This window comes from Oncorhynchus nerka, linkage group LG2, assembly GCF_034236695.1.
Source record: "Oncorhynchus nerka isolate Pitt River linkage group LG2, Oner_Uvic_2.0, whole genome shotgun sequence".
Taxonomy (NCBI): domain Eukaryota; kingdom Metazoa; phylum Chordata; class Actinopteri; order Salmoniformes; family Salmonidae; genus Oncorhynchus; species Oncorhynchus nerka.
Window position 1 is genome coordinate 47,738,539 of NC_088397.1, and position 20,682 is coordinate 47,759,220.

Genomic DNA, 20,682 nt, shown 5'->3' on the forward strand with positions numbered 1-20,682 from the left:
TCTGGTTTGCACCCCCCCTTGGGTTTTGCCGTGGCGGAGATCTTTGTGGGCTATACTCGGCCTTGTCTCAGGATGGTAAGTTGGTGGTTGAAGATATCCCTCTAGTGGTGTGGGGGCTGTGCTTTGGAAAGGTGGGTGGGGTTATATCCTTCCTGTTTGGCCCTGTCCGGGGGTATCATCAGATGGGGCCACAGTATCTTCTGACCCCTCCTGTCTCAGCCTCCAGTATTTATGCTGCAGTAGTTTATGTGTCGGGGGGCTAGGGTCAGTTTGTTATATCTGGAGTACTTCTCCTGTCCTATCCAAAGGAGTGGCTTCGTAAGAAGCATTTCAAGGTCCTGGAGTGGCCTAGCCAGTCTCCATATCTCAACCCCATAGAAAATCTTTGGAGGGAGTTGAAAGTCTGTGTTGCCCAGCAACAGCCCCAAAACATCACTGCTCTAGAGGAGATCTGCATGGAGGAATGGGCCAAAATGCCAGCAACAGTGTGTGAAAACCTTGTGAAGACTTACAGAAAACATTTGACCTCTGTCATTGCCAACAAAGGGTATATAACAAAGTATTGAGATAAACTTTTGTTATTGACCAACTACTTATTTTCCACCATAATTTGCAAATAAATTCATAAAAAATCCTACAATCTGATTTTCTGGAAAAAAAATGCTCATTTTGTCTGTCATAGTTGAAGTGTACCTATGATGAAAATTACAGGCCTCTCTCATCTTTTTAAGTGGGAGAACTTGCACAATTGGGGGCTGACTAAATACTTTTTTGCCCCACTGTATATACTGTACTCGATACCATCTACTGCATCTTGCCTATGCCGTTCTGTACCATCACTCATTCATATATCTTTATGTACATATTCTTTATCTCTTTACACTTGTGTGTATGTGGTAATAGTTTTGGAATTGTTAGGTTAGATTACTCGTTGGTTTACTACTGCATTGTCGGAACAAGAAGCTCAAGCATTTCGCTACACTCGCATTAACATCTGTTAACCATGTGTATGTGACAAATACATTTGATTTGATTTGATTTGACCTGTCATTTCCCTGCCCCTGTTTTAGAAATAAACTTTTGTTTCTTCGACACTGTCTTCATTTGGTCATACCTGAAACGTAATACATTTGTCTATGTTTACATACATTTGGCTGGTACATACTGTATGTTGTAGTACATTTGGATAATCAGGAATGGGGAATGTATATATTTTCTGATTATCCACGCTTACCATAACATATGCTACACAGGACCTAGGGGTGGGAATCATGGAACAATCAAACACTGTAATCTATCTACTCAACCCAAGAGGGAAGGCTTACACATAATCAATATAATAATACAATTATAATAATTTAGTACAGCAAACACCACAGACATATACAAAATAAGGACCTAAACAAGTATGGTCGTCTGCTAAATGACTTAAATGTAAATGTAAATGTATGGTCCCATTTATATGAAAAAGCCCAAACCTGATTCTCTTTGACAGTGACCTCTAGTTCAGAGTCCTTATGCAGCCCCCCTCTCTAACTAAGGGGCCAGGAGGTAGCAGGTTATCTCTCTGAAATAACATTTCATGGGTGTTGGGCATGTGTTGAAATGCGGGATATGAGCATCGGGGTATAGCCTGATGGATTTTGTTGGCTATTGATTGCCATCCCTGGCGGGGCCGAGGGATCGATAGGCTGGGTTTAGACACAGTACGGGGACCACTCTCTCTTTTTCTCTCAGCTCCCTGCTAACGCAGTGCTCCATGGCGCTGTGGCTCGCCAAACAGCCCCTCAGCCTGCAGGTGCACTGGCAGACAGACCCTGACTTCTCAACCAACAGCAAACTCTCAGCTCTCTATCTCTTTGTCTCTATCTCTTTGTCTCTATCTCTCACCATCTTTCTCTCAGTCTTTCACTTTCTTTAGTTCTGTTGCAGTTTCCTACTCTCTGTTTCTCTCCATGCCATATTAGTTGAGTGTGAAACAGCATGTCTGAGACCACTTGTGCTCTCTCTCTCTCTTTCTCTCTCTCTCTCTCTCAGAGCAGCAGAGCAACGTTAGAGGAGAGTACTGAAGGAGTCGGAGCGAAAGCGAGGAAGATTGAGAGAGAGAGAGATTAATAAAGAAAGAGAAAAGAAAAAATAGCATTTCTACCTTGAAGAGTGATAAATACCCAAATTACAGCCGGGCCTGCAATCAAGAAGCTGAAATTACCGAATTGTGGGGTCACCCTGGCAACCAGTGAGCGAACAAAGCAGGCAACAGCAGAGAGAGCAGCTGCAGAGAGTGAGCCAGGGAGGGAAGGGGAGTGGAGGGGAGGAGAGAGGGGTGGGATGAGGTGATCAGGACAAGTGGAAGACGTGGGGGGAGGAGAGAGGGGTTGGTTGGGTGTTCAGGAGGAGGAGAAGGAGGAGTGGATAAGAGGAAAGAGTGGTGGAGGGGAGGGGAGGAGGAAGAGGTTTGAGGGGAGGAGGATGGGCTGGGATGGTCAGGAGAGGTGGAGAGGTGGTGGGGTGAAGGGAAGGAGAAAAGGGTGAACTTAGTGAGGAGGAGGGGGAGGAGGAAGAGGATAGAGGGGTGGTGGAGAAGAGAGAGGGGTGGGCTGGGGTGGTCAGGAGAGGTGGCTAGGTGATGGGGTGAAGGGAAGGAGAAAGGGGTGAACTTAGTGAGGAAAAGGAGGGGGAGGGGGAGGGGAGGAGGAGGATAGAGGGGTGGTGGAGAAGAGAGAGGGGTGGGCTGGCGTGGTCAGGAGAGGTGGAGAAGTTGAAGACTGATGGTCAAGACTGATGTATGAGGTGGGTTATGGAGTGCCATTTCTAAATGACAAATGCTCAAATTCTTCTAAGTGCTTGACAAATTGCTACATATTATCCATGAGTTTCACATGAGTGCAAAGTACACACTTGTAGTCAAGGTTACAGTATTCTCACATGTGCACTTGCATGCACGTACTCACTCATGCACACACACACAGAATGATAGTCAGCGGGTGTGATAGCTGCATGAAGACTTGCCTCAGCATTGTGTATAGTATGTTGTCCTCGCTAAACTATACTATACTATACTATACTATACTATACTATACTATACTGGCTACTATACTATACTATACTGTACTATACTATACTATAGTAGCCAGACTGGGTCCAGTCTCTGTCTCTCTGCTGAGTCATCCAGACCATTAGATATGCTTTATAGGTATGTTGTCCTCGCTAAATTGTATACTGTGTTGGATTTTCTCCAGCCCTCCTACCCCCTTCCATTCCTTTCCCTCCAGTGGTGAACAGATGGAAGTCCGTTCCATGGCGCGGGATTCAGCGATAACGCTGTTTATGAGTTCCATTGCGCACTCGGACGGCTGCTAGCACTCTGCCTCTCTCTCAGCACAGCCACAGGAAAGAGAAAAGTTCACATAGAAAAATAGAAGCAGTTCATTTATGATTACACAATGTGTTCATGCTTATCAGTGTTTGAAATACGTTCGTATATTTAAAAATTGCTCCGAAAGCCACATCCCTCTCCCTCCCTCCTCCTTCCCTCCCTCCCTCCTTCCCTCTCTCCCTCCTTCTCTCTCTCCCACCCTCTCTCTTTAGCTCCTACTAAGAGTTGAGTTCTGGCTCACATAAATGTGCTGAAACAGGAAAAACTGTCTCAACTCAGAGAGAGCCTCTTCAGTCACTGGGAATGGCTGAATGTGGATTATTTGATATACAAAAGGAGGAAGTGATACAGGATGCTAGAATAACTAGGGAGAAAAACATCCCCATTCCCCCAAACAAAATAGACATTCAAATAAAGAATCTATATATCTCGTAGCAGGTTTAGTGCAGTATACTACTCTGTTCTATTAAACTTAACGATCAGTCTGTTCACCGTCCTCATGCCCAAAAGGCGCTGTGACTGGGTTCCGCTCATCATAAGGAAAACGGTATTATTACCGAAATAAGAAAATATTTCATCTAAAACATGAAACAGAAAAATGATTGCACAGACAATTCCTGTCTCTTCCAGTCTGTCCAGAGATGAACATAGGGCTTCGAAATCCCCCCCCCCCCTCCAAAGAAGACAAAAAAATAAGAAAGTTGAGTGGGGGAAAGAGATGAAACAGAAGCCCATTGAGGTGTCCTTTGGTGTCTGTCTATTTCACCTGATTGTGGTCCCTTGAAGACGGCCCTTATAAGACTAATGTATTCTGTCATTAATGGAGCCACTCGCGTCGCTCTGCTCAGAGGGCCTGGCTGAGAGAGCCATCCTCCCGCCACAATGAAGGGCCAATTGTCTCAAATAAATGCATTATAAGCAGGAATGACAAGGTCAGGGGAACAAACAGGAGTGTCAACTCTTACCCCTGCCACTAGGGGTTTGGCTCACTAAGGGGACATACAGCGCATTCGGAAAGTATTCAGACCCCTTGACTTTTCCACATTTTGCTACGTTACAGCCTTATTCTGAAATTTATTAAATTGATTGTTTTCCTCATGACAAAGCAAAAATCGTTGTTTTTTTGCAAATGGATTATTCTTTTTTTTAAACTTAAATATGACATTTACAAAAGTATTCAGACCATTTACTCAGTACTTTGTTGAAGCACATTTGGCAGCAGTTACATCCAGGAGTCTTCTTGGGTACGACGCTGCAAGATTGGCACACCTGTATTTGGGGAGTTTCTCCAATTCTTCTCTGCAGATCCTCTCAAGCTCTGTCAGGTCGAATGGGGAGCGTCGCTGCACAGCTATTTTCAGGTCTCTTCAGAGATGCTTGATCAGGTTCAAGACCGGGCTCTGGCTGGGCCACTCAAGGACATTGAGAGACTTGTCCTGAAGCCACTCATGGGTTGTCTTGGCTGTGGGCTTACAGTCGTTGTCCTGTTGGAAGGAGAAGCTTCTCCCCAGTCTGAGATCCTCAGCGCTCTGGAGCAGGTGTTCATCAAGGATCTCTGTACTTTGCTCCGTTCATCTTTCCCTCCATCCTGACTAGTCTTCCAGTCCTGCCGGTGAAAAACATCCCCAAAGTATGATGCTGCCACCACCATGCTTCACCGTAGGGATGGTGCCAGGTTTCCTCTAGACGTGATGCTTGTCATTCAGGCCAAAAAGTTCCATCTTGGTTTCATCAGACCAGATAATCTTGTTTCTCATGGTCTGAGAGATCTTTAGGTGTTTTTTGGCAAACTCCAAGCGGGCTCTCATGGGTCTTTTACTGAAGAGTGGCTTCCGTCTGGCCATTCTACCATAAAGGCCTGAATAAAGGCCTGATTAGTGGAGTGCTGCCGAGATGGTTGTCCATCTGGAAGGTTCTCCCATCTCCACAGAGGAACTCTGGAGCTCTGTCAGAGTGACCATCAGGTTCTTTGTCACCTCCCTGACCAAGGCCCTTCTCCCCCAATTGCTCAGTTTGGCCAGGCGGCCAGCTCTAGGAAAAGTCTTGGTGGTTCCAAACTTCTTCCATCTAAGAATGATGGAGGCCACTGTGTTCTTGGGGATCTTTAATGCTGCAGAAATGTTTGGTACCCTTCCCCAGATCTGTGCCTCGACACAATCCTGTCTCGGAGCTCTAGGGACAATTCCTTTGACCTCATGGCTTGGTTTTTGCTCTGACATGCACTGTCAACTGTGGGATCTTATATAGATAGGTGTGTGCCTTTCCAAATCATGCCCAATCAATTTAATTTACAAAAGGTGGACTCCACTCAAGTTGTAGAAACTTCTCAAGGATGATCAATGGAAACAGAATGCACCTGAGCTCAATTTTGAATCTCACAGCAATGGGTCTGAATACTTATGTAAATAAGGTATTTCTGTTTCTATATTTAATACGTTTGCTAAAATTTCTACAAACCTGTTTTCGCTTTGTCATTATGGGGTAATGTAATGTAACCAAATGTGGAAAAAGTCAAAGGATCTGAATGCACTGTATGTGACTGTAATTATGTCACTGTCACAAGGGCACCTAATCAGTGAAGGAACACTTTTTAAAATCCTGTTTATCTAAAATGTTGGAGCTTAGAGATAACAAAACAATTTCATACAATCAGAAAAACATGCGCTGCGAATAATGAGAACCAGGTTTGCTAGAATAACCCTGCGAGATGCATAAAATCACGCACGCAGTAGTTCAAGTTGACGTTATCGTGCCGTGCAGTCAGAGTTCAACAGTAAAAAACAACAACATCAAAAAACTGTGACAACCATACAACCGATATACACATAACATGTATCAATGAGATGGATAAAAAGGAACAGTCATTGTTCAAAAGTGCAGCGATTATTCCATTTCACGTGCAGATCGAGAAAGTGAATGGCCTGTGGGTAAAAAAAAGTTATTGTAGCTGTTGCTATTGAGTTTGGGAAGTCTAAACATCGACCTAAGGGGAGAAGTGCAAAATGGTCATGGGGGTGTGTGACCAGGACAGTCTAGGATACTGTTAGCACTCCTCACCACATGCTTTCTGAATGTCACAGAGAGCTGTGCCTGTTGTACCCCGATGACCTCGCTGGCCACCTTAACCACCCTGTCCAACCTATATTTGTTACAGTACACACGCAGTACACACGCAGTACACACGCAGTACACACACACACACACACACACACACACACACACACACACACACACACACACACACACACACACACACACACACACACAGCACACTTTCTTGTCCCATGATGAAAGGCTTGATTGATTAGAGGGTGATGATTATAGCAAAAGGGAGATCTCCTTCTCTTTGAGTCTTTCTCCTTTTCTCTCTCTCTTCTCTCCCTCTCAAACCTGCTCCCTCACTCACGATGACCTCACCTTCTCTCTCCCTCTCTCTCCGAGTCCACCCCACCCTCCTCGCCCCCTCTCCCCGTTTCTCCATAGTAACCCATCAGTAGAGTGCCTCTCTCTCTCTCCCCTAATGGCACAGCTATTAGCGCTAATGCATTTCAAACGTACAGCAGCTGCCACATCACATTCAGATGGAAAGTGAATGCCTTCCATCCCTTCCTCTCTTCTCTCCCTCCTTCTTTAACCAAGTTTTTTCCCACCATGTCCCTATCTCCTACCCATCATACCGACAACCCACTCATTAACTATACGCTCGAACGCTCCCCATTTTCCCATCATTCTCAGACCAGGAAATGAACAGAACCCTTTTTTTCAATAAACAAGGATAACAAGGTAAGCATTTACATTTAAGCTCAACAGTCACGATTTAATCGTCAGACATGATTACATCACAGTTGTACTTCCTGATTATAAATAAATGAACATAAAGTTATACACTGGGCGACACACAACAATAGGTTTTGGGCGCACAAACCCCTTGACGGCGTGCAAACCACAAACTACCATTAGTGATTGGATGTTTGACTCTTTTTACTGACTTGGATCTTTTCGACTCGTTCTGTCAAAAGAACAACTCTTTTGACTCATTCGGCGAACGATGAACTGAAAACTCAAAATCATGATTCTACAAGCCTCTCGTTCACATCTCATTCGCTGTCGGGGGCAGCAGGACCCCTTACCTGGCGAACGATGAACTGAAAACTCGAAAGAGTCATGATTCTACAAGCCTCTCGAAACAAAAGTATACACCTCACACACATGGTCATGGGCTTACAAAGAAGAAGACACCTGTACCATGTCAGATATAGAGTTGAAATGTATTCAACTTTGAGTTTGCATCCCAATATTACACGTTATAATCATTACATCAGATTGAAATATAACAAAACCGTTGACGTAGAAACATTGGATTTTCGGAGTATTTTAAAGAAGAATGTTTATTCATTATTCATTATGAAAAATATGAAAAACATTCTACCCATGAGGCAACGAGAGGAAGATGTTGGTCATTTGACTGCAGGAAAGCCCTACACAATGTACATTTGTTGATTGCTAGCAGGGGCACAACTTTCACCTGGGACGGGGACATGACCCCCCACCCCTCCATTATGTAATTGCTTTCCTCCCCCTCAGGTTTATCAATGCACTGTGATATACAAAAAGAGGAATCGGTGTGCTTTAGGACCATACGGACATCTCAGAGCGGTCAGGTAGGCTTTTCTGCCGTTTCAGACAGCTGGATTTAGGACCACACGGACACCACAGAACAAACAGGGGCAGCTGTTGTCTGTGTGTGTTGTGCTTTTTCTCAGAGTTGTAAAAGCAAGCAGAGCAGAAACGGGCTCCTCCTTCTTTGACTGATGTAGCTGGCAAGGTAACTGCTGTTTGACTTAACATAAAAAACGTATTTATTCCCTGTGCTGAGCTAATAGTTTAATTGACATGTAACGTGAGCTAATGTTTCATCCCCTCTCGACTGATGTTTTGTCTGAAGTGAATGAACTAGCTAGCAAGTAGCTACCACAGCCAATTCAGCTCTAGCCTATAACTATCTGCCAATTAGCAGTATCTAACAGCTGTTTTGTGTATGGAAATGTTTTGTAGCCTTTGTTTTCAACATAAGTAAATTAACATTGGAGCTAGCCAAAAGTTGGCTAAAGTTAGCTATTATTTTTCTCTCAATTATTTTTTTACCTGAATCAAACAATTCAAATGAGGCCAAACAATTGAAGACAATTTTTTGACAGCGCAATGTGAGTTTTTATTAGAGTCAGTGTAGCAATGTAACGTTATTGATCTGTCAGTTTCCCTAGCTAATTCCGTACTTTTCACACGGACACGGTGTAAACAGCTCTACAGGCTTCACTATCATGGTGCACAGTCAGTACAGAACACTATGCTCATCATGTCTTAGCAGGATCAGATGGTGACAGGTGTCCCTTCAGGGTCAGACAGCCAGGGAAGACCAGTCTACGGAGCTCAGGTGAATCTTGCGGTATATTATAACAATCAGTGAATGGACACAAAGTTCCATCTTGAGTTGATGGGTAGGCTACAGTCTGGGATCTGTGAATAGTGGTAATTTCAATTATTAAAACATTGATTATATTCTTGAATAATATAATGTATCAGTGGAGGCTGCTGAAGGGAAGACGACTCATAATAATGACTGGAATGGAGTCAAGTTGTCATGTGGTTGATGCCATTCCATTGACTCCATTCCAGCCTTTATTATGAGCTGTCCTCCCCTCAGCATCCTCCACTGTAATGTATAAATGTACACCACGGGAATTATTTTCATGCCTCATCTGAGCAGGATCAGATGGTGACAGAGGTCTCAGCAGGGTCAGGCAACCAGTCAAGACTAGTCTGCAATGGCGCTGAGGTGAACCTTTGCAGATGCAACACTTTATTCTCTGTGCAGCAAACACTGGACAAGCCAGAAGACTCAAAGATTGAAACTATTTTAAGACTGAAAAACCTCTAAAGTTGATTTCCAAACTGTGTCAAGGCTTCATCGAGGCTTTTCCCGATGACACAAAACATGCCAAACAAAAATGCGAGGAAGACCTGGGAGACACTAGTGAATATGATGAATGGATACAGATGTGTTTGAATGCCCAGTCATGTTCATATCATCAGACATAAATTACTGTAGTTTAAGACCATCCATAGAACGTACTATATGCCAGTGAAACTGAATATCACGCACTCAGAAATGTAATTCCTCTGCTGGAGGTGTAAAACACTAAAGGGGACATATTTGCATATGTTATGCTCTTGTGAAGGCTGGCTGAATTCCGGCAAAGAGTATGTTCTTTTATCTCAGCATGTCTACAGATTCTCCCTTCTCCCTGTTTGTCTTTGCTTGGAAATGTTGATACTGGAGACTGTTATCAGAAGAAACCGTGTAACCTAGTATTTATAGCGGCTAAGATATGCATTGCCATTAATTGTAAGGTTGGTTATCCTCCCACAATGTCACAATGGATGGCAGAAATGTCAAGTTATTGTAACGGCTTTCTTGTGGAGAAGGAGAATCAGACCAAAATGCAGCGTGATGATGATTCATGATATTTTAATGAAGGAAAAAACTATACATGAAGAAACTACAAAATAATGAAATGTGAAAACCGAAACAGCCCTATCTGGTGCAAACACAAAGACAGGAACAATCACCCACAAAACACTCAAAGAATATGGCTGCCTAAATATGGTTCCCAATCAGAGACAACGAAAATCACCTGCCTCTGATTAAGAACCGCCTCAAGGCAACCATAGACTTTCCTAGACAACCCTACTCAGACACAATCCCAATACCTACTAAAACCCCAATACAAAAACACACCACAAAATAAACCCATGTCACACCCTGGCCTGACCAAATAAAGAAAGAATACTAAGACCAAGGCGTGACAGTTATGTATACGCGAGATTGGATTTATTACAAGATTGAGGGGTATATACTGTGCAACGTTCACAAGTTCTGGATGCCTTGGAATTCCGTATGACAAAAATAGTCTTTTGAAAACGTGTCCACGTCAGGGGAATGACCTATTTAGGCAATCTAGGCTAACGTTGGCTAGCTTGCTAGCTACTTCCAGACACAAATGAGAAAACACTCTGACCATTTTACTCGCAATAGCAGAGCTGGTTAGGCTGTTTTCATGTTATCATGAGCCATAAAATCATGCAACGTATGTCACTTCAAGTCTAAATATATGTGTTGTGACAGTGTTATGGCCACATCAAGTTATGACAAGTTATGTCAGCTGTTATGACATATTATGATATGGTTATATTGTATAACCTCCTTAATTTTGCTTTGGCAGCAGGTAATGGGGATCCATAATAAATACAAATACAATATTATTACTCTGGGTGCCGAGTAAAGTGGTACCCAATAGGGTATCTTTCAGTTATAAAAATGCTATAAAATACCGAATATGCTATTCAATGGCACGAATCGTCCACAAGATTGCTTTGTACAAGTCATTGCAAATCTACTCCCCCATGTAGTGGATTGCCTGAAATGACATTTATGACCAGATAATGCTTTTATGAGGTGCACTAAAGGCCATACCTTCTAGCTTCCCATCCCATTCATCTCACTGGCCTCCAAATGTGCAATTCTATCATTATGTATAATTTCAACTATTATATTGAATATGACTGTATTGTGAAATGCCTTAGGGGATGGTTCTTGTAGTCATTGGCTCCAATAGTCGTGGAGCTGTAGAACTACTCTACTATTAAAAATATATAAAATATATTTAAAAAATATATAATATTTGAAATAATAATATCATAGAAATAATAGCATCTTTACAAAAAAAGCCACAATCCATCTGCAATATTAAAGCTGATCTACCTCCTAAAAAAATAGATATATAGATATACATATATACTGTATAGATATATATATATATATACACAAATAAAATAAACAAATACCCAGGAGAATGCTTCCAGAGCCAATACAATAGAATGAATGGCCTGGGAAGAGACTGGTGACGGAGCTGCGATAGGAAGACCCATGACCTTGAGAAATCAGGAGAGATCAACCACTCAAATGTCTATTTTCACACACCATTTCATTTGCGGTGGAATTAAAACCCTGAACGACCATCACAACAGTTGTTACGACGGTGAGCAGCCCGATGTTCATAACGCCGGACCGTCGCATCGTATTATAAAACCTAGGCACCATCGCTAGAGTTGCAATGGGAAGAGGAGAGGATCCGTTGTACGGTAACAGATGTGACAGCAGCAGTCCAGAGGCAGAGGGAACAGCCGTGTCATTGAGTCGTATGATGTCACCGGTGTTATTGAACAGAGCAGATGGGCCGGGCCAGGTTGGGAGCAGAACGTTAAACACACACAGAGACACATACACACACACAATCACACAAATACCCCCCCCCCCCCCTGCAAACAAGCACACTCCCATACACATAGATAAACATACTCACACAAGACTTCATTCGACCCCCCCCCCCTCCTCGTCTCTCTTACATAAACACCTTTCTCTGGGCCTCTGACAGCTTGCTCCTCCCGTTCGTTTAAGATGCTCCGCGCTGCTCCTAATATGCCCAAAGAGCATGCCGCCCTAATCTAATTACAATGTCACTCAGCCGAGTGTTCACCCAAACGGAAATTAGAAAAGCACAAAATCTACAAACAGGAGAAATCTTCTCACAGGGAACGTGGCATATCTTCCTCTCGCCTCCCTCCCTCCTCCTCCTCTCCTCCCCGCCAAGGTTTTTTTAATGGCTTCACAGTCGCCCCTGCCGAGATTCATTACCTGCTCTAATTATAAAGGCAAATGAAATCAGGTCCAATACATTATTAATGGAGTAGCGCCATTAGGATTCATTTGCAGTATTTGCAACAATATTATATTTTCTAACTGTTTTCATGGCTGATTAAAGACTGTGACAGATAAGAACAAAAAGGTGGAGGGAGGGAAAGGGGTGAGGATCAGACAGAAGGAGCGTGGGGGAGGAGGGAGGAAGGAGAGAGAGAGAGAGAGAAAGAGAGAGAGAGAGAGGGAGATAGCGGGAGAGGGGAAGTGAGGGGGAGAGGGAGAGAGTTGGCTTTTCCACTTGAAGAGACAGTGAAGCCATATTGGATGCAGTTACCTATGAACAGGTGTGCTGTGTGAGGGCACTGTGACCCAAACCCAACTACCTGCATGGGTACACATCCGATCGAGACGCATTAAAGCTGACCAGCTGACCACTGGCAGACAGAGAGGAAGGCACTGACAGACAGAACCACCTTGGTTCGGTAGAAACAGTCACCCTGTGACTCTGGCTTCAGAGTGTAAGCGACCATGAATAAAAATGGACTTTTCTGGGATGTAGGGCTCATAATTATGAGTTTTAAATCAGTTAAAGCCTTTTCTCAAATATCCCCCGGGAAGCACAGGGTTAAAAATCCATTTGTGGGAGGTGTACCATGACAGTGAGCTCGTCTCCCTGGAGACAGAGGATACGACATTGGGGAATGAGTGTGTGTGTGTGTGTGTGTGTGTGTCTGCTGCTGGGTGTGAGATTGAGTGTGTGTGTCAGTACGTGTGTGTATTTGCAGGGCATCTGTTTGTTTGTTAATCTGAGAGTCAGTGGACCATGTGCGTACACACACAAACTGCACACGCGCAAACACACACACGCAAACACACACATACTGCACACACGCAAACACACACATACTGCACACACGCAAACACCCAAACACACACACACACACAAGCCAAGTAATACCCAAGCTTCTGAACTGTAGACATTAGCAGTTAGTGGTGTTCCACTGTTTTAAATGTCAGGTGCTGGGAAATGCAAAGTTCAACCGGCTTTTCCCTTTCAGGCACAACACAGATTGACCATATGTAGAATCAGGCTGTTGTATATTATTACATGCTCAAACACATACACACACATCTTTATCTGGGGTGGTGTATGTGAGTGTGTACATGTGTCTGTAACATTGATAGCATTGGCATTTAAAAGAAAAACAAAACTTTGGTGGATAAATGTAAACATGAAGAAGAGATTAATAGATAGAGAAAGAGGAAAAGAGAGTGAGTATATAGAGAGAGAGGTAGAGAGAGGTAGAGAGAGAGAGGTAGTGAGAAGTAGAGAGAGATAGAGAGAGAGATACAGAGAGGGAGAGATATACAGAGAGATATATATACAGAGAGATATATATACAGAGAGAGAGAGACATACAGAGAGAGAGATATACAGAGAGAGAGATACATAGAGAGGGAAATATACAGAGAGAGATATATATACAGAGAGAGAGATATACAGAGAGAGATGTACAAATATATATATATATATATATATATATATATATATATATATATATAGAGAGAGAGAGAGAGAGAGAGAGAGAGTGATACAGAGGGAGAGATATACAGATATATATAATATACAGTGCCTTGCGAAAGTATTCGGCCCCCTTGAACTTTGCGACCTTTTGCCACATTTCAGGCTTCAAGCATAAAGATATAAAACTGCATTTTTTTGTGAAGAATCAACAACAAGTGGGACACAATCATGAAGTGGAACGACATTTATTGGATATTTCAAACTTTTTTAACAAATCAAAAACTGAAAAATTGGGCGTGCAAAATTATTCAGCCCCTTTACTTTCAGTGCAGCAAACTCTCTCCAGAAGTTCAGTGAGGATCTCTGAATGATCCAATGTTGACCTAAATGACTAATGATGATAAATACAATCCACCTGTGTGTAATCAAGTCTCCGTATAAATGCACCTGCACTGTGATAGTCTCAGAGGTCCGTTAAAAGCGCAGAGAACATCATGAAGAACAAGGAACACACCAAGCAGGTCCGAGATACTGTTGTGAAGAAGTTTAAAGCTGGATTTGGATACAAAAAGATTTCCCAAGCTTTAAACATCCCAAGGAGCACTGTGCAAGCGATAATATTGAAATGGAAGGAGTATCAGACCACTGCAAATCTACCAAGACCTGGCCGTCCCTCTAAACTTTCAGCTCATACAAGGAGAAGACTGATCAGAGATGCAGCCAAGAGGCCCATGATCACTCTGGATGAACTGCAGAGATCTACAGCTGAGGTGGGAGACTCTGTCCATAGGACAACAATCAGTCGTATATTGCACAAATCTGGCCTTTATGGAAGAGTGGCAAGAAGAAAGCCATTTCTTAAAGATATCCATAAAAAGTGTCGTTTAAAGTTTGCCACAAACCACCTGGGAGACACACCAAACATGTGGAAGAAGGTGCTCTGGTCAGATGAAACCAAAATTGAACTTTTTGGCAACAATGCAAAACGTTATGTTTGGCGTAAAAGCAACACAGCCCATCACCCTGAACACGCCATCCCCACTGTCAAACATGGTGGTGGCAGCATCATGGTTTGGGCCTGCTTTTCTTCAGCAGGGACAGGGAAGATGGTTAAAATTGATGGGAAGATGGATGGAGCCAAATACAGGACCATTCTAGAAGAAAACCTGATGGAGTCTGCAAAAGACCTGAGACTGGGACGGAGATTTGTCTTCCAACAAGACAATGATCCAAAACATAAAGCAAAATCTACAATGGAATGGTTCAAAACTAAACATATCCAGGTGTTAGAATGGCCAAGTCAAAGTCCAGACCTGAATCCAATCGAGAATCTGTGGAAAGAACTGAAAACTGCTGTTCACAAATGCTCTCCATCCAACCTCACTGAGCTCGAGCTGTTTTGCAAGGAGGAATGGGAAAAAATGTCAGTCTCTCGATGTGCAAAACTGATAGAGACATACCCCAAGCGACTTACAGCTGTAATCGCAGCAAAAGGTGGTGCTACAAAGTATTAACTTAAGGGGGCTGAATAATTTTGCACGGCCAATTTTTCAGTTTTTGATTTGTTAAAAAAGTTTGAAATATCCAATAAATGTCGTTCCACTTCATGATTGTGTCCCACTTGTTGTTGATTCTTCACCAAAAAATACAGTTTTATATCTTTATGTTTGAAGCCTGAAATACTTTCGCAAGGCACTGTATATATACACTGCTCAAAAAAAATAAAGGGAACACTTAAACAACACAATGTAACTCCAAGTCAATCACACTTCTGTGAAATCAAACTGTCCATTTAGGAGGCAACACTGATTGACAATAAATTTCACATGCTGTTGTGCAAATGGAATAGACAACAGGTAGAAATTATAGGCAATTAGCAAGACACCCCCAATAAAGGAGTGGTTCTGCAGGTGGTCCCCACAGACCACTTCTCAGTTCTTATGCTTCCTGGCTGATGTTTTGGTCACTTTTGAATGCTGGTGGTGCTTTCACTCTAGTGGTAGCATGAGAAGGAGTCTACAACCCACACAAGTGGCTCAGGTAGTGCAGCTCATCCAGGATGGCACATCAATGCGAGCTGTGGCAAGAAGGTTTGCTGTGTCTGTCAGCGTAGTGTCCAGAGCATGGAGGCGCTACCAGGAGACAGGCCAGTACATCAGGAGACGTGGAGGAGGCCGTAGGAGGGCAACAACCTAGCAGCAGGACCGCTACCTCCGCCTTTGTGCAAAGAGGAGCAGGAGGAGCACTGCCAGAGCCCTGCAAAATGACCTCCAGCAGGCCACAAATGTGCATGTGTCTGCTCAAACGGTCAGAAACAGACTCCATGAGGGTGGTATGAGGGCCCGACGTCCACAGATGGGGGTTGTGCTTACAGCCCAACACCGTGCAGGACGTTTGGCATTTGCCAGAGAACACCAAGATGGGTTCCTCCTAATGCAAGACAATGCTAGACCTCATGTGACTGGAGTGTGTCAGCAGTTCCTGCAAGAGGAAGGCATTGATGCTATGGACTGGTCCGCCCGTTCCCCAGACTTGAATCCAATTGAGCACATCTGGGACATCATGTCTCGCTCCATCCACCAACGCCACGTTGCACCACAGACTGTCCAGGAGTTGGCGGATGCTTTAGTCCAGGTCTGGGAGGAGATCCCTCAGGAGACCATCCGCCCCCTCATCAGGAGCATGCCCAGGCATTATAGGGAGGTCATACAGGCACGTGGAGGCCACACACACTACTGAGCCTCATTTGGACTTGTTTTAAGGACATTACATCAAAGTTGGATCAGCCTGTAGTGTGGTTTTCCACTTTAATTTTGAGTGTGACTCCAAATCCAGACCTCCATGGGTTGATAAATTTGATTTCCATTGATAATTTTTGTGTGATTTTGTTGTCAGCACATTCAACTATGTCAAGAAAAAAGTAATTAATAAGAATATTTCATTCATTCAGATCTAGGATGTGTTATTTTAGTGTTCCCTTTATTTTTTTGAGCAGTGTATATATATAGAGAGAGATATATACATAGATATATATATATATATATACATGGAGAGAGAGAGAGATACATAGAGAGAGATACTGTATATATACAGAGATATATCCAGAGTTATATATACAGAAAGATATATATATATATACAGAAAAAGCGATATATATACAGAGAGAGAGATATATATATATATAGAGAGATATATATATATATAGAGAGATATATATACAGGGAGAGAGATATATATACAGAGAGATATATATATATATATATACAGAGAGAGATATATACAGAGAGATATATACAGATATATATATATACAGATATATATATATATATGTACAGAAAAAGCGATATATATATATATATATATATATACAGAGAGAGATATACAGAGAGAGATATATACAGAGAGAGATATATATATATATATATACAGAGAGAGATATATACAGAGAGAGATACTGTATATATACAGAGAGATATATACAGGGAGAGAGATAAATATACAGAAAAGGCGATATATATACAGAGAGAGAGATATATATACAGAGAGAGATATATATATATATATATATACAGAGAGAGATATATATATATATAGAGAGAGATATATATACATATACAGGGAGAGAGATAAATATACAGAGAGAGATATATATATATACAGAGAGAGCGATATATGTATATACAGCGAGACATATATACAGAGAGAGATATACAGAGAGATATATACAGAGAGAGATATACAAAGAGATATATACAGAGAGAGATACATATATATATATATATATATATATATATATATATATATACAGAGAGATGTATACAGAGAGATATATATACAGAGAGAGATATCCGAGAGATATATACACAGAGATATATATATATATATACAGATATATATATATATATATATATATATATATACAGAGAGAGATATATATATACAGAGAGATGTATATACACAGAGAGGTAGATACAGAGAGGGGGAGATATACAGAGAGAGAGAGAGAGATACAGAGAGAAAGAGAGATATACAGAGAGAGAGGGTTCTGATTTTACCTTGATCCCGTCCTGCCAGGGATACATTGTCTGCAGCTGCTCCGCCTCTCTGGCTAGCCTCTACACAGGAAACACACAGGAATCAGAGGTTAGGGTCAAAGGTCAATACATGGCTCTGCTGGGTCAGTGTGTAGATGTCAGAGTGTGTGTGTGTGTGTTTGTGGGAAACCGCCTTACAGAGCCAATCTGCTCTCTAGGGAAAACACTGAGTGCGCTGACTGCTGTTCATAGACTGTATAATTCAAGAGGCAGTGGCTGGTGCCAAGCTCCGCATGCTCCTCAATGGGCCTACACATTTGTCCTAACTGTCAGGGGAAATGGCATTTCTGTAAGGCGCAAGCTAAATTGGTACAATTTCAGACCATGTACTGTGGCAAATTGTGAGCTACACGTGTTGAGACTAGCTAGCGCTGTTGAAATGTGTGTTGCAAATGGAAGAAGAAACCATGGTTACAACCCTGTTATTCCAGGAGGTACGGACAGTTAGTGTTTGGATTGGAGAAGGTAGGGCCATTGAATAACATGAATATGTTGAGTAATATTAAACTTTTCCAAACCAAGAAGGCAAGGACTTTCTGTCAAAGGCATTTTCGTGGCTAGCTGAGTTCAGGGCAGGGTTGCTTTCTGTATTGGATGTTTTTGGTCTTTTGGCTCCTAACTATTAATGGTTATACAACAGGTCTGACATAGTTCATTGCAAAGGGATTGTAACATGGACTACTACCGTCTATGTGCAGAGGCTTATGGGTGACAGTATTAAGTCACCCAGTGGCAAAATAGAGTGAGGCTCTAGAGAGGTAGTCTCTTCCATGTGTTTCTGCATGGTGCCCATGCCTTAGTACTGTATTTAGGTATCCTCTCTGCTCCCACTTCAATCCCCAGCACGCCTCTAGGGGGCGATCTGGTTCCCGTCCCAGAATTATCCAACCAGCCACACAGTCCCTGGGCTCGGAAATTACAAACCCTATTTAGACTCCCACTAAGAGGACTTTCATTTCTGGTACAACATCAAAGGAGCCGTATTCCCCAAGCACATCAGGAGAGGGTTTTCGTCTCCTAAAAGACAGGAAAGTCAGAAACTCTCGTTAGAGACAGAAGTGTCCTATTTTCTGCCTGGGGGTCCACCCCCTATCACTAAGACCCTCCCACTCACAGCTAGCCAGACATAAACCCTCCTACTCTCAGCAAAGTGTATCCTCCACTACCTCGTGTAGCCTTTTAAAGTTTGGCATAATGGCTATGATATCACTATACCTCATTAGTAAAACATAATAACATGACTAATTATGTACCCATGTGCTTGTGCACTGAACATTGAACATTCAACACCTTAATCATCCAAATGACTATTCCTTTCATACAGTCACTCCTAACGAGATGGCGAACCCCTGAAACAATGACACACACAGCAGAGCTAATTAGTCTAACGAAATGATTTCCACAAAGTGAATTAAAGGAGACTCCATCAGTTGTGTGGCCGTGTGATGTTGTGTGATGTTGTGTGGTGTTGTGTGGTGTGGTGTTGTGTTGTGGGTGTGGTGTGGTGTTGTGCATACAAAGCAAGGGTCAACCTAGCTAAAGGACATTGTTAAGAATTTACCATCCACTACAACAGTTTTCAATTACGAAAGCAACAATGGAGAGCTGCTGGCTAAACAATTACCTCCAGATTCTACACTGCTTTGAATTTACCTGCAAATATGACTGAAGGGTTAGCCTACACGTAAAGAATAACCTTTTCTGTCACCTTTTATATGACTTTGCCAATGAATGATTTGTGAAGCGTCCATGCCGAGCTGATGAAGACATAACACCTTCAGAAGTTGTTTCTTTGGTTCTAAAGTGGGATCTTTCATATTTGGCTGACCATCAATGCCAAACGGTTGTAGTCTATCAATGTGTTTCTCTAACTGTGACGTCCCTTCAAGGACACAGTCGTTATAGCAGAGGAGGAAAGGTCATGATGAATGAGGACGTTAAAATTTAGTGCCCATGTCCAGGGCGCTGCATGTGAAGAATGGTTCCTCCCTTGTTCTCTGCCCTTCCTTCCTGGTGATCTGTGACCTGTCCATCCCTTCATCCGTCTGACTCATTTTACTTTCAGTAGTCAATATGTCCATACAAATCTCTCCCTTGTCCCTCAGAGAATTCCATTTTCTCTCCTCTTGCGTAATCCACAGCTCTGTTCGCTCAGTACTCTGTCTCTGTCCTCATCTTCAGTACTATGTTTCTCTGTCCTCATCTTCAGTACTATGTTTCTCTGTCTTCATCACAGTACTCTGTTTCTCTGTCCTCATCTTCAGTACTCTGTTTCTCTGTCTTCATCACATTACTCTGTTTCTCTGTCCTCATCTTCAGTACTCTGTTTCTCTGTCTTCATCTCAGTACTCTGTTTCTCTGTCTTCATCTCAGTACTCCGTTTCTCTCTCTTCTTCCATGTTCCTCCTCTGCCCCAGTAGGGCTCCATTTCTCTGGGCCTGTATCTCTCCTCTAGCAGCTTAATGTAGTCCCTCCCTGCTCCAAAACAGTAATGCGTCTTCCTGTGTCTTCCCTTCCTGTGTGTTGGCTCAGATGGATGGCTATACAAACAGGCCATAAATCAGACTGAGAGATGAGGGAAGGGGGGCGGCAGGGGATATCATCTATGCTGGTGGCTGGAGCCAAGCTGCTTAGTGAAACTAGTGGGATAAGCACAGCCCAGTACAGCACAGGTAAGTCCAGGTCAGCCCACACAGTGCAGAGACAGACACATGGACACAGTCGAACTACTGCAACACAGCACAGTCCAACAGTGCCAATATCACTGCTTTAATGTCTCTGACACAACCACCACCTTCATCGCGTGGGACGAGTCACCGACGGCGATGCTACCAACTAAGGTCAAGCAGTATCAACACTGTGTGATGTGGAACAGCTGCAGCTGCACGTCGCCAACCCTTCACACTGTACATTATCCACTAGCTGACAG

The 20,682-nt window shown here is 42.8% G+C and overlaps 1 protein-coding gene across 3 annotated transcripts in view; it reads right to left on the reverse strand.

The window, feature by feature from the left end:
- Positions 1–20,682, reverse strand: part of cacna2d2a (calcium channel, voltage-dependent, alpha 2/delta subunit 2a) — a 262,938-nt gene that overhangs the window by 122,259 nt on the left and 119,997 nt on the right. For all 3 annotated transcript variants that reach the window (XM_065027032.1, XM_065027031.1, XM_065027033.1), the window contains exon 4: positions 17,715–17,774. In XM_065027032.1, the coding sequence (XP_064883104.1) occupies positions 17,715–17,774 (60 nt within the window). The remainder of the gene's footprint in view (positions 1–17,714; positions 17,775–20,682) is intronic.